Source organism: Parus major, chromosome 1A (assembly GCF_001522545.3).
Source record: "Parus major isolate Abel chromosome 1A, Parus_major1.1, whole genome shotgun sequence".
In the NCBI taxonomy this organism is placed as follows: domain Eukaryota; kingdom Metazoa; phylum Chordata; class Aves; order Passeriformes; family Paridae; genus Parus; species Parus major.
Genome location: NC_031773.1, coordinates 69862778 through 69876333, shown reverse-complemented (window position 1 = coordinate 69876333; position 13556 = coordinate 69862778). Strand labels below are relative to the sequence as shown.

General features: G+C 48.2%; 1 protein-coding gene across 10 annotated transcripts in view; it reads right to left on the bottom strand.

Moving 5' to 3' along the window:
* Window positions 1-13556, bottom strand: part of WASHC1 (WASH complex subunit 1) — a 39370-nt gene that overhangs the window by 1346 nt on the left and 24468 nt on the right. For all 10 annotated transcript variants that reach the window (XM_015627562.3, XM_015627553.3, XM_015627556.3 and 7 more), the window contains 8 exons: window positions 9651-9762; window positions 8827-8973; window positions 4409-4545; window positions 3353-3488; window positions 2084-2288; window positions 1425-1589; window positions 1046-1204; window positions 396-464 (listed from right to left, as the gene is read on the bottom strand). In XM_015627562.3, the coding sequence (XP_015483048.1) occupies window positions 396-464; window positions 1046-1204; window positions 1425-1589; window positions 2084-2288; window positions 3353-3488; window positions 4409-4545; window positions 8827-8973; window positions 9651-9762 (1130 nt within the window). The remainder of the gene's footprint in view (window positions 1-395; window positions 465-1045; window positions 1205-1424; window positions 1590-2083; window positions 2289-3352; window positions 3489-4408; window positions 4546-8826; window positions 8974-9650; window positions 9763-13556) is intronic.

Below are 13556 nucleotides of genomic sequence, written 5' to 3'. Positions count from 1 at the left end.
AGCAAGTCCCTGCTGTCATATGCCCAGTGCTGAGGTGTGATCTTTGATCTAAATGCCCCAGGAGCCTGCCATGGCCTCAGGGCATCTCAAGTGCCCACATGGGCAGTGGGCCCAGTTTCCTGAGCACTGGATTAAAAAAATACTGCTGCCTCTTCTTCACAGGTAGCTTTCAGGCTCCATCCTCTGAAACACACAGACCCCTCCAATGCCTCCAGCTGGACCTGAGGTGGAGATTGCTCTGCTCATTCTCTGTAAAGACACACAGCTATAGTGGTACACTGCCCAGGAAAATCTCTGTTGCTGTTTCCAAGTCTGTGGCTGACACAACTTGAGTGCCAGGGAGTGCTCTCCACCTTTCCTCAGGGAAAGGAGCAGCTCACATTGCAGGACAGTACCTTTGCGTCTCAGCACCAGCTTGTTGAAGAGGTCTGACATCAAATCTCCACTTTGTCCTGTAGCTCTCACTGGAACAGCAGAACATGTCAGTGAAGAAAGATTAGTCTGAGCTAAGCACTATGGCAAAAGCATTTCCCTGCAATACTGTCTTCAGATTAATGAAAAAACTCCAAACCTCTAATTTGACACCCCAAAACTACAGAGCATTTTCAATGCAGGAAAACACTAGGCACAACAGGGTTAATGGCATCTTCTGGGGGAAACCAAGAGTGAATTCATTCAGGGGCTGTGCATTTGCAGCCTCATTCTGCCAAAGCAGCTCCATCAATCCCCTCCCCAGCTACCTCAACCAAGGTGCTTAAACTGGTTTGGCCCTGTCTCACTTGACCCCCAGGTCTCATTTGTGTGCCTGGTCCTGTGCACCACATGTGAAACTTCTCCACAAGCCCTGAAACAGATGCCCTTTGGCCCAGTGGGATTTAGCACATTGACAGAGCTCTGGCAGAATGGTGAACACCTGCCTGTGAGGAGAGACAACTCCCTTCTGCTCTGCGAATTCACTGTGCTCCTGACTTGCCCATCTGCCCCCAAACCCACACCTCCCCAGCCTGGGCAAGGAAAAGCAGTTCTGCCAAAAGAGCCTCAGGACCTTGTTCTTGTTCCTTCTGCTTCTTTTTCTCCAGTTTCCTCTCCTTGACGCTGCGAAGGTTGGCCTTCCCAATGCCCCCAGCCTGGCGGATGGACTCCAGGAGACTGGCACGCCCAGTAGAGGGGTTCACCACCTCCTTTGGGGCTCCTTGGACTGAAGCTGCAGGGACAGGAAGGACAGGCAGCAGACATGGGTCAGTGCATCAGCTACAGGCCCAACCAAATTCCCATGGGAAGGGCTACTCCAGTACCTTGACAGCATCTCTTCCCACTGCAGCTCCCCACCCTCCGCTGGAAGGCTGGGAAGGTACAGGGGGTGCCCCAAGGACACGGCTGAAGGCCAGGAGGCTGGTGCAGCTGTGGAGGAGTGCAGCCCTTACCTGCAGGCACTGCATTGCTGCTCTCCTCGCTCACTGTGCCAGCCGGTCCCAAGGGTGCTGTGGGCTGGGGCAGGGGCGGTGGAGGAGGCACTGGAGCTGGCAAAACAGGAGGTGGTGGGGGAGGCGGAGGGGGAGGAGGTGGCAATAGCTCAGCATCTTGAAGATCTGAAATATGAAAGAAGCTTTATCTGAAGAGTTGCAGAGCACGGCGCATCAAGCGTTTCAGCTCACAGCTTCACACACCTCAGCAGCAACAGATCAGAGTCCTCAGCACCTGCACTCCTGTGCCCTGTGCACCCTCTCGTAACAGCAGGCAGGGCCAAGGCAAGAGTCTGGGAGTCTCCTACTCGCCCTCCCCAGCTGCATCCCTCTTGCAAAAGGGCATCCCACCAGGCTGACACACACCCAGTCCTTGCACACTGTACTCCCTCCTCCCTAGCCATGCATACAGATGGGGAGGGAGCTAAAGGGGTTGCAGTCAGGACAGAACTTGAGCAGATGGCAGCATTCACTCAGGTCTAAGCCTGAAGTGCAACATCCATCATCCAGCCAACATCCATCTTAAAATTTCTACCAAGGGACTTTCTGCTTTGTCTCCACTTTCTGGCAATCCCTGCCTTCCTCCTTCATAGGGTCCTGGGATCAGGGATTGAAAATACCTGGTTGCAAAGGCTCGACCGACTCAGTGTTGAAAGTGGGCAGCTCTGGAATAGCGCTGCTGGGAGCAGAGGGTGCAATGCCAGGGCCCAGGTCGGCGCTGTACATGAGATCTGCAGCAATGCCAGGCAGGTCTGGCAGGTAGGAGGGCACATCAATCTCAGGGACCTGGCCCAGATCTGGCACATAGAAGTAATTTTCAGCAACCTAAAGAAAAACAAACCAACAAGGTAAGGCAGTGACTATGTGCTTGCTGCAAACAGGGGCACTGCAGGGAACGATTAGGCAGCAGTCAGAGCTGGGCCAGCGTACCTTGGAACATCAGTTACCCCTATGCTGAGAAACTACTTCCTGCAGACCAGGCTTGGGAAAGGCAGACTGCAGGAGGAAGAAGTGCAGGACTCTTCTTAGTTGCATAGTAGCAAGTGAACTCTGAAGGTTCATGCTCTAATTGCTGCAGCCTAAATAAACCAGTCCCTTCTCCTCCAGAAGAGGATAGTATCTGAACCATTTCAAAGATTAAAATGCAGAAGCACAACTCAGTAGTTACAGGGGTTTGCTTTTGTGTTTAACACACAGGCAACACTGCAGTGATGCTGCACTGTAAATAAAGAGCTTGTTCACTATGTACATTATATCCTCCAGTCCAATATGATGAGCAAATGATTCCCAGGCTCCTTTTCCCAGTCCCAAATGACACTCCAATGACATTCCTGGTACACCCCAGGACTGGCCTCTATAAGGTGCCAGGTACCAGTCACATGTTGGGGCAACTGGGTTGATGCAGTGCCTGTCCCATGTGTACACCAAGCACACAGCCCTTTGCTCAGCCTGGCTGGCCCTTCTGTTTGCACCAGCAGGCACCCCTTCCCAGCAGGAATGATGGGGATCACACTTCACCCCAGGGACCTTCTAGCAGTGGCACCTCAGACTTCACATGAGGCTCAGGAGTTGGCACAACCAGGCTGATCAAGTGGTAGATCCTCCAAACCCTGATGCAGCTCTGAGGTCAAGCAGCAAGGTGAGTCCACACCCCGCTATTCTCCTTTCACCACTCAACAAAGGCTTGAGCAGAGAGAAATTGCCTTTGTCTCACCCATCAAGCTCACACCAGGACCTCAAGCACAAAACCAGGCAAGGCCCTTCTGAGAAATGAGGTAATCTGCAGCCCTGTAAGGGGCTATTGTCATACCTGCTCATCACCCTATCAAAGCCCTTTCTTTTCAGAGAGCTGAGCACAACCCTCAGAAGTGTAAGCAGCTGCATCTCACCTGTTGGTCCAGCTGTCCCCTTTTGGTGATGGAGAGAGGTGCATCAAAGAGTTTCTCTTCTGTCTCTGTTTCCAGAGCCACATGGGTCTTGGTCACTGCTCCAGCCAGAGGATCTAGGAAAACATACTTCTTGTACCTAAGGGCAGAAAACAGGTATTTTAGTAATGCTGCCTTGAGAGCCAAGGCCAGAAGAAACTGTACACAAGAGGGCCTTGGAGGCAGAGACCTGACTTCACTCATAAAGATGGAACATGTTGGGCCTTCCAGGTTCCTTCTTTAAGCTCAATTTTCCCATATTTCCTCTTTGCAACCAGCTCCCCCACCCTGCCTGTGCAGCCTCCAGACTAATTCTAAAGCAAAACCCCACTGTAGTGCCACCATGACCGAGCTCTCCCCTTTCCACCACCTGGCCTGAAACCATCCTACAGTCTGCAGCAGGACACCAGTGACTCATCACTCAAGGTCCAGGAGGACAGACAAAATGGAGAAATGATCCATGGCTCAGGAGAAGAAAGAGAAGGTCCAGCAGCTGAAAGCTCAAGAAGAGCATAAAGTAGCTCTTCAATAAGAGCAGAAGGAAGAACCATGATGCAGAAGCCCAGTGGCAAAGGACACTGCAGTGAGGGAGGTGGTGGAGCCATTAAAGCAGCTAAAGCAGTAGAGTAATGCTGTGAGGAATTGTCAGGAGAAGAAGCAGTACCTAGGCTGGCACACAGGGCAGAGAAGGGCAGGAGTGATAGCATATCTCAAGGCTGGAGAGAAATTGCAAAGAAACAATAGGAAGAACTAAGCAAAAGGAAGTCCAAAATTAGATTGAATCAGGTGAGCAGAGGATCAGGTGCAGACAAAATAACTGCTCCCACCCAAGGCAAAGAGCGGGGAAGGCAAGGTTCCCAGCTGGAAGCCAGCAGAGAGGTATCAAATCCTGTCCTGTCAAGAGCCTGATAGGTAACAGCCCCAGGAAAGCAAGCAGTCACTGCAACTCCTGGGGAAGGGAAAGTTCCTCTGAGGACAAGCAGGGGCAGGTGAGCAGCACAGCACTGCTCCAGCTCTCACAGGTTCTCGGTGGTATTGAAGAGTAGCAGGGAGCTGAGGGAGCTGATGTTCCTGGGAAGGCTGCCAAGGCCTTCTTCTGCATCATCCTCCTGGTGAATTTTGGTGCTCACGCACACAGGGAAATACTTGAGCTTTTCCTGCAAGAAGACAGATAAAAGGTGGTAAGACACTAGAACCACAGCTGCTGAGGCAGCTCTCCCCAGCCACCACAACGCACACTGCTGGATGCATTGTATGGTCTGGGAACTCTGCTGCTCCCTGTCTACCTCCCTTCGAGCTAGGAAGCACACGGACAACATTGCAACCCCACACTCATGACAAATGTCAGCAGCTCAGACTCACAGCAAGTGCTTTTGGTGCTGTGGGTGGGTCATACTGAACACATGTTCTGCGGCCAGGATCCACCAGAATAAAACCACCACTCCAGCTCTATAGTCGGAGGCAGGGATCAAGCACCACAACCTAAAAGGCTTTTGTTACAGTGCCTCCAATTACGACACATTTACATTTTCATTTCAGGCAGAGTTCCCCACACATCTCTATTACCTCCCCTCTGTTGCCTCCACTTGATGTTTCGAGAGCTGGGATCGCACTGGTGGGGTAGGCAGGGAAGGCAAAGGAAGAGGAGGTTAGGAAAGAACAGAGTGTCTGCACTAGGCAAGAGATCAGGCAGAAAGGAGTGTGCAGGGTGGAACGTGTGCCAGATGGTATTCCAAAGCCTGAGGGATTTGCAGGAGTTTTCAACTCTAATGAACTGAAATCTCTCTCTTGGTTCTAAAACTTCATGCATAATATATAGAACTCCCTTTCAAAAAGGACTTATTACATCTGAACTGCCTTCTACAGAGCACAGGAATTGCCATCCCACATCAGACCGGTGTTCCAGCTGGTGTGACAGTGCCCGCTGCCACATGCTCTGGGGGATGAAGCTCAGCGCCCACAGCACTCTGCTCTAGAGGGAGGAAAGGCATCAGTTCCTAACAGAGACAGTTTGGAATGAACAAACCTCCACCTCAGACCCCTCTGCAGACCCCTCCTCAGCCCCTTCACAACTCTTCAGAGCTTTTTCTTCACAACAAAGGCAAGCAGCTGTACGTGTTCATACCAGGAGAAACCAGGGCACTTTATCGGGTTAAATAACTGGCCACACTTGTGGCTTTCTTCTGCCACCAAGGGATGAGCACTCCAAATATTGTCCATAGCTTCCTACTGCTTCATTACTTCCAACATCCCCACACCACCCCATTCTCTGAGTCCCTCTTCCCTCCTTGTACTTGTATGGGAGAAATGGAGACCGCTGGTGGTTCAGTTTTAACACCACATCTCAGTGACACAAGCAGTTCCTGCTGATTAAAATTTCAGTCTTGAATCTGGTAGCCAGAAATCCAAGGAAATAGCTTAGTCACAGTTCAGTTAATCCACTAAGAGTTCGTATGATGCTCTGAGACTATAAAATGCTGTAAGAAAGGACCTGTAACGTTTTGATTTAATTCAGGTTCCAACTTGTGAAAAATGCATTGAAATTAACACCTTCTATTTTTTTACAGAAGCAAATAGGCAAAAATATATAAATTTTAGAGATTGTAGAAGCAGAAAACTGCTCAAAAGTTCTTCTGATCATTAATATTCATTTCCCAATGTGTAATTTTTTTAAGCATGAGGGAGCACTGACTTTTTTTGCTAGAACTGTTCAGGCACACTTAGCCCTCAAGTCATTTATATATATTTTTTTAATTCTCTCTTTGTAGATTTCAGTTAGCACTGGATGATTGTGCATCACTTTAAGGGTGTAGTGAGAAAGCAACCATTACCTACATTTACTTACAAACCTCATCTAAGGCAGTTATAAAAGCACTAAGCATGAGTATTCTGAAATGTGAAATATAATCCTAATTTAAATGCTGTCAAAGTGCTAGTCTTACTCGAGTACCTAGACCTGTTCTGAAATTTGGAACAACCACACACTGTCAAAAATATCCTGCAACTGTGAATTCCACAAGCTAAGGCGCCATGTAAAAATTTGTTTTCTTATAGGAACATTAAGTTCTTAAGCCAAAATTTGGCAACCTTGACATACTGAATGCTTGAATGCTCAAACACCCCAGCCTGCGGTCTGGCACCTGGCAGGATCACACCTCTAAGGACACACTGCATGTTCAGGCATTTTTCTTACTAAGAACCCATAGCTGAACATATATAAAGTCACTCTTTTCTACAGTTTAATTAAACACACACTATTACAATGGAAATTGGTGTGATGTACCAGAAATCCACTCCCCACACACCAATGGAGTGCTGAGGCCAGCTGGGAAAGCACTTCAAGATAAGCGAATGACAAAAACCTGGTTTAAGCTCCACATGCCTGTGGTGGGCTCTGGGACAGGCAGAATTCACGAGGACATGCCAAGTTACTGACACTTTTGAAGACTAGCAAGGTTACTCCAGTAGTGGATGGTAACTTTTGCTTGGACTTCTTCCATAGCCCAAGCAGACCGTATCTCCCACCCTGTTATCCAGTCTCCTCAGTGGCATGTGCAGCACCCAGACACAGCTCCCACCACAAAGGCAGTGCCCAGTGCCTGGGAATCCCCACAGGGCTGCAGGCAGATCCCTGCTGATCCTACATTTCCAACTCAGTTGCTTACCCCCAGAGCAAAAACCCTAAAGGCTGTGCACAGGCTGCCACCAAACTGACATGAGGGGAGTTTACTTTCCTGATGAGACAGTGTGTGCACGTGTGCAAGTGGAGTTTAGCAAAGGCCACTGCAACTGGTCACAGCAAAGAGGCTCTTAATAGAAGTGAAAATGGGCAGTGAGCCTCTGCTGAAAGCCCTGAATAATTGAGGAAAGCATAAATGCAAACATTAGACTTCTCCCTGTCACATTTCATTACTGCAAGGCACGTCAGGCTCTGTGCTCAGCTATGGCTGAGAAGGCCTGTCCCCCTAGAATGTGGTTGGAGCTTGGCCACACTGAGCTCCATTCAGCACATCAGCCCCTCCATCCTTCAGCTGACAGCAGCATCCCCCCACCCCACAGAGGAGCTGCAGGAGCTCATGTGCGTCAGCTTGGCAAGAGTGACAACTGCTGCATGAGGCAGTCTCAGCAAAGCCAGAGAAAGATCAACAGTCCCAAAAGAGGATCAAAAGATGGGTCGCAGGAGGGGAGCAACAAACATCCACCAGGGCCTGAAACAAAGTCCCTGTGTCGATGGCAGCTTTAGTCAGGAAGGGCGGAACATGCAATGGTACAGAGACTGACTGGGACTGGAAGAGGTGGCATCCCAGGCAGATGGCTGTGGGGAATGTCACGTGGAGCCCGCTGGAGCCAGCAGGCCAGCTGAACAGGGACACCATTTGCTCTTTGTGGGACACTGCTTTTTAACAGCTGATGCTCTTCTCAAACCCTTCCCTGTGCAAGGGGCTGTAGTTCAGCACCAGCCCTTCAGGGTGGGAGCCCATCTCCCTGTCCGCTCCCTGCCTGCCTCTGCTCCCCCACACTCTTGTGGGACGGGGCCACTGGCCTCCCTGCAAGACACCAGCACGTCCCATGCAGCTCTGCCTGTGTTACTGCCAGGGCTGGAAGGAAGCAGGAGCCCTGCTCAAGTTTCCCAGCTGTCCATTCGGCCAGCAATCCTGCTTCCTTGGCCTGGCTGAAATATTCATAACTACCTCACTGTGCGACGTCTCAGCTCCATTAACACTCAGGAAAGTTTAGCATAATAAATTATTCAGTGGCAGCTTTATTTTTGGCCAAGTCACACAGGATGAGGAAGGAGGTCTCTTTAGGGGTGGAAAGCAGGGAAGTTGTCAAATTGATCCTTAACCTGCCAGGAACAGCACATCTCCTGGCACAGCACATACACAGCTACTTTTAAACTTAAAGCATGGCAACTCTTCCTCCTCTCCTTCCAACCCAGGGACAATGCCCAAGTGCAACAATTTCCTGGGGCAGAAAAATACTCTAATGAATGACTCCTTTTTCTCCTGACACACTCACAAGCCTTCTTACCTTTCCCTTCTCACCAGGAGTTGTATCAGAGCCTTCAGAAACTATTTCTGAAACAACTATGAGCTTGATCCCAGCTGCCCCACTATGCACAGCCAAAGTCTTAAGCCCAGCCAGCAGCACCCAGCAGCACAGCTGCAGGAAACAGCAGCATTCCAGAAAATGGAACTGCTCCAGAGACCTGGGAGTTGGCAGCCACCCAGGCAAGCTCCTGTACAGACATGGCCCTCTCCAACTGGCATCTCCACAAGCTTCCCAGCCTGACCTCCCACCCTCCCCACTGACAGGCCAAATGAAAATATGTTCTAGTCCTAGCCTATGTCCCAAAGCCCTGGTCCACTTTATCAAAGAGATTAATGGTCTCCAGGTTCTCTTTGCTTGTCCTTCCCAAGGTCTGTTCTCCTCCTTACCTGCAGAGCTTTTTCATCCAGCATTCGGTGTTTGCTCTGAATCTTGTGTCTCGGCCACTTCTGTTTAGCTGGGTCTTCTGCACCAGCAAAAATTGAACTGTACTCCTGCAGCCGTTCAGGGGCTGGGTACTTGGCACTGGAAAACACCTACGGAGAAACAAGGAGGGACTGAAAAATCCCAACAACTAGGCAATCCTACCATACAGAAACACATGGAGAGGAATAAACATGCAATCTGTGCTGCCCGTGGGAATGGACAGCTTTGGAATCAACAGGCTCCTAAGGGCTATGTGCACAGACCCAAACATGCATGGGCTGCCATTTCTGAAACTGGAATTGCCAGAGCTTTTCTCTCTCTAAAAGTACTATATCACTGGCAAAAAGGCTTCCACTGGCAGGAAAGGAGTTGGAAACACTGTAAAAAATGGGGCAAGAATGGAGAAAGAAAGATTTTCACCAGTTTTACATGGCTCAATGGGATTAAGATGCACTAAAGGGAGCCTCTATGACAGCAGCTTTCATTCAAATAAGTGTCTATGAGCCTGAAGTGAGGGTTTGAGGCTTAGCTCAGCACGCCTTTTTCTCAGGAAGCAGCTGGGACAGAAACCTATAAAGGCTACATAAAGCCTGGAGCTGTGTGGCTCATGGGTCCAAAACTCATTAATTGGCTGAGTCAGGAATGGGATTCTCACCACAATCCTGCTCAGCAACAAGGCATGGAGAGGTGAGTGGGCAGCAGCTGAGCACCTTTTCTCCTCCAGAGCTTACATCAGGAGTAAAGAAAGGAAGAAAAGAGGCCATGCAGCCTTCAGTGAAATCACTACCTTAATAGCCTTCTTGCTACCCTTTATCTTCTCAATCTTCGCCTGGGCAAGTGTGACTCTCTCCCCAATTGCCTGGAGCTGTGCCCGGCTGGCCTCCACCCGCTGAGAGATCCTAGGAGGCAAGAACACTTCTTAAGAATCCAGAACTAGTGTCGTTTTTATTTAAAACAGCCAGTTCCCAGCCCCTCAGAGAAGGGTGTGACTCTCAGGGGACTGGGTTGTTTCACAGGGCAAAGCAGTGCTGGTGGAGACACACTTGTACCCATCCCATTGAGAGCTTTAGGTACTACAACATGAAGTAGGATCAGTCCGTGACTCAGCATGATGTTCCTGTGTCTGTCTGAGGCACAGAAAGATGGAAAACTCCAACAGACACAGTATTGATAACACAGGGATGATTTAGTTATTGCTGAGTAGAGCTTAGACAGAAGCAAGGCCTTTTCTGCCTCTCGGCCTACCATAAGGAGTTGGGGAGGGGATGCTCCTGGGACACCTGATCCCAGCTGACCCAAGGGATGTTCCAGACCCTATGGCAGCATGCTCAGCCTATAAACCAGGGAGAGACTTGGCTGGGGTCTGCTACTTGGGGACCGGAGCCTTCTTGGAGGTGCTGAGCAATTGCTTTTATTTGCATCACTTGTCTTTCTTGAGTTTTATTTCTCTCTGCTTTCGGTTGTTTTCCTTTATATTACAATATTATCAATTTTATATTTTAATAATTTAACTGTTCTTATCCCAACCCATGAATTTTCTCACTTTTACCCTTCTAGTTCACATTCCCCTCCCTGTGCAGGGAGTAGTGTGAGCAAGGGGCTGTGTGGTGCTTAGTTGCCAGGTGCAGATAAACCATACCACTAGATCGGTATCGGAATGCTTTGGGACTCAGGTGAAAAGCACTCTGTGGCAGCAGAGGAGAGCAGTCAGTGTCTAAATACCTCTGCATTCACATTGTGGACACATTTCTCTCCCACCTAGCAGCCAGGGGCATTACTGAAACTGCCTCCATGCCTTGCAGAGTGGCTGCCACACTGCTGGAACTGTCACACAGGCCCAACCAGAGGTTAGGAGAGATGCTGGGAGAAAGCAACAGCTACAGGTAACCTGGAGTCACCTTCTCAGAAAATCCCTCCTTCCCCATGCATAACCAGCAGATTGTCCCCAACCACAAGGTCAAAAGCTGAAAAGTCTTCTGAACTTTTGCCCCTCCAGTGAATCCAGGGAAGAATATTTTCATGGCAAAATAAGCTATTAGGAAAGAGAGTACTCCACTTCAGCAATATTTTGCTCCACTGGATCATTCTGTGCCTGTAAAAAGCAATCTTAAGTACTGTCTTTAAATTTCACCAAGAGTCTCTCTTTGCTTTTGAGGAGACAGTGCTCATGCTCTTTTTCTGCTGTGTCTAATTCCCTTCAGTGATGAATTTGAGGTCAGTAGTGATCCATGATTCCCAGTTTCAAACTGTACCAAATCCTTATTTTCCAGTATTTTAACTTTGGGCAGTGCATTCTCTATTATAATATAGAAACAGCAAGCCCCTCTCAATGCAGGTAGTGAAAAACAGCAAGTACAAGCAGCCTATTCTCCTTGTACCATTCTGAAAAAAAACCCCTCACTTTCTCTAAACAGCTTCAAGTATTTCTGTTTGTTTATAGCCATGCTCTCCTCTTCCTGGAGGCATGAAAAACCCTTCCTTATGCATATGGCATGATAGCACACAGCCTGTTTCTACCTTATTCTGTTTGGAGTGGGAGATGAGCAAAATTGAATCTCATGAGATTCTCCCTCTCAGAATTATTCTCCGTTACCCCATTTTATTTTAAACACAGTCTAACAGCTTGTATTTTGTACCAACACTGAGTACAAATCTGTTCATGATTTCCTTCCCACACCCTCCCTCTGCCTTAGTGGAGTAAGTCCACATCACTTATACACTTGATAGGTTCTCAGAGTAGTTTCTGTTGTTCCTTTCAGTGTGCATTTCCTAGCACCTGTCTGCAGCAAATCTCATGTGTCACAGGGCTGTCCCATTGTCTCGTTTTGTTCAAGTCTGAGATGCCTCTGAAGGACCTAAATCTTTCCTAACTGCTCTCACCAGCAAATTTTCCCACCTCACAGTTCACCTCTTTTCTACAGGTTTCATAATTGTATTGATTGACACGATTTCCAGTACTGCTCCCTAGGGGCATTTGACTATTTTTACTTCTTTCAAAGCTGAAAAAACCTAGTCATTTATTTCTGCTTTGCTGCTCTCCCTCAAATCAATGTTGCAATTTTCTCTCTCACCTGAGAGTAGACCTCTCTTCTAGGAGAACTCCACAAAGCTTTCCTGAAGCTCCAAATAAAAGTGAGGTATCAATTGCCTTTTAGCCAGTACCCTGCTGACTTCCAGACATAATTTTCAGGATCTGACAAGGCACGTTTCTCTCCCAGAAGGAAGTGCTAAGCAAAAAGTTAAGTAAGCTGAGGCCTTGAAACCAGTAAGTGTTCTCCTCCCTTTCACTTAATGAATGTGAGTGGGTCCAGTGAGGCAGTCAAACACTTCCCTCACTCTCTTTCCTGCCCCACATTATCCCCACTGCCCACCAAATATCACGAGTGAAAGGAGACCATATCAGGCAGACTGCACGCTCCCAGCACAAGCTGGGGAAGTTGTCCAGTGCCAGCTCAGGTGTTTCAAACCATGGCGAATCTTCTCTGAGGCACTTTGTACTTTCTCTGGGGCTATGGATCCTGCTCTAGGATTTGACAGGTCAAATCCCACTGACCTTATGAGATCTGCCAAAAACCTTCACCTGAGGGCGCACAGATGCAAGCCCACAACACAGAAGGAATACCTATCAGTCTACAGATTTATTTGTTGCTGAACAAGATAACTTTGAAAAAAACTTAAACCCTCTCAATCCAACTAATCCAAATTCTATCACATGTACAGGCTCCTAGAAGTGCATGACTGTTATGCATGAACAGTTCAAGATAGAGCTGGATGTGCTAGTTAGAAGAGACAATATACCATATCCTTACTGGAAAAAAATACACGGAGAAAACCTCCTCATGTTTGATCAACTATTTCTATTGCTGTGGAAACTGAACTTACTCAAAGGACTCAACCAGTTTTTGTAAAGAAATGAAACAGGAAGGAATTCCTGAGGATTTCAGTGCTGGAGGAAAGGTAGCATTCAGGCCATAACCTCCATTAAAGGGAGGACAAGAACAATCAGGACCAGAGGGATTAAGTTCCAATACAATGGCCCAGTAGTACCTCTCAGAACCCACTGCTCAAGCCACAGTGAGCATCTGAACCTACCCCAGGACTATTTTCTTAGTCATTGTTGTGTTATTTTGCTCTCGGTGCTCTTCTCTGCTTGAGAAATGCCTTTAGTTAAATTCAATATGACTCTGGAGTTGCAAAGGAGCAGGAGGCTACAGTGACAGCCCCTCCCTTTCAGCAGCATGTGCTTCATTCAGGACAAGTGAAATGGGGGGTCTGTGGAAAAAGGAGAATACAACATCTACCTTCAAATGCTGGGCACTGAGCCAAATCAATCTTCCCCTCCCAATGCTTTTCTTTGGGGAAGCAATACACGTGGCAGATTAAATCTACCTAGTCGATTATCTCTTAATCCATACAGACTTTTAGTTTTTGATCTAAGCAGATATTAAAGGCAACCTTTCAGCTGCTTTGATTCAAGCTTTCACTTTCTCTTGTCCCTCTGAAATATTTTTGCCCTCAAGCCCTCTGCACTTCATTCCCAACTTAGATCTTGTTTCTCCTTTGTCCTAAAGCCCTCATCCTGCTGCCTTTAAGCCACTCTCCATTTTCCAGGCAATTTTCTCCAACACTCACAGCAAGTTCCAGGAATACTTCTCCACAGTTCTTGGGAACCTCTTGAGTGGTGCCCTATCCT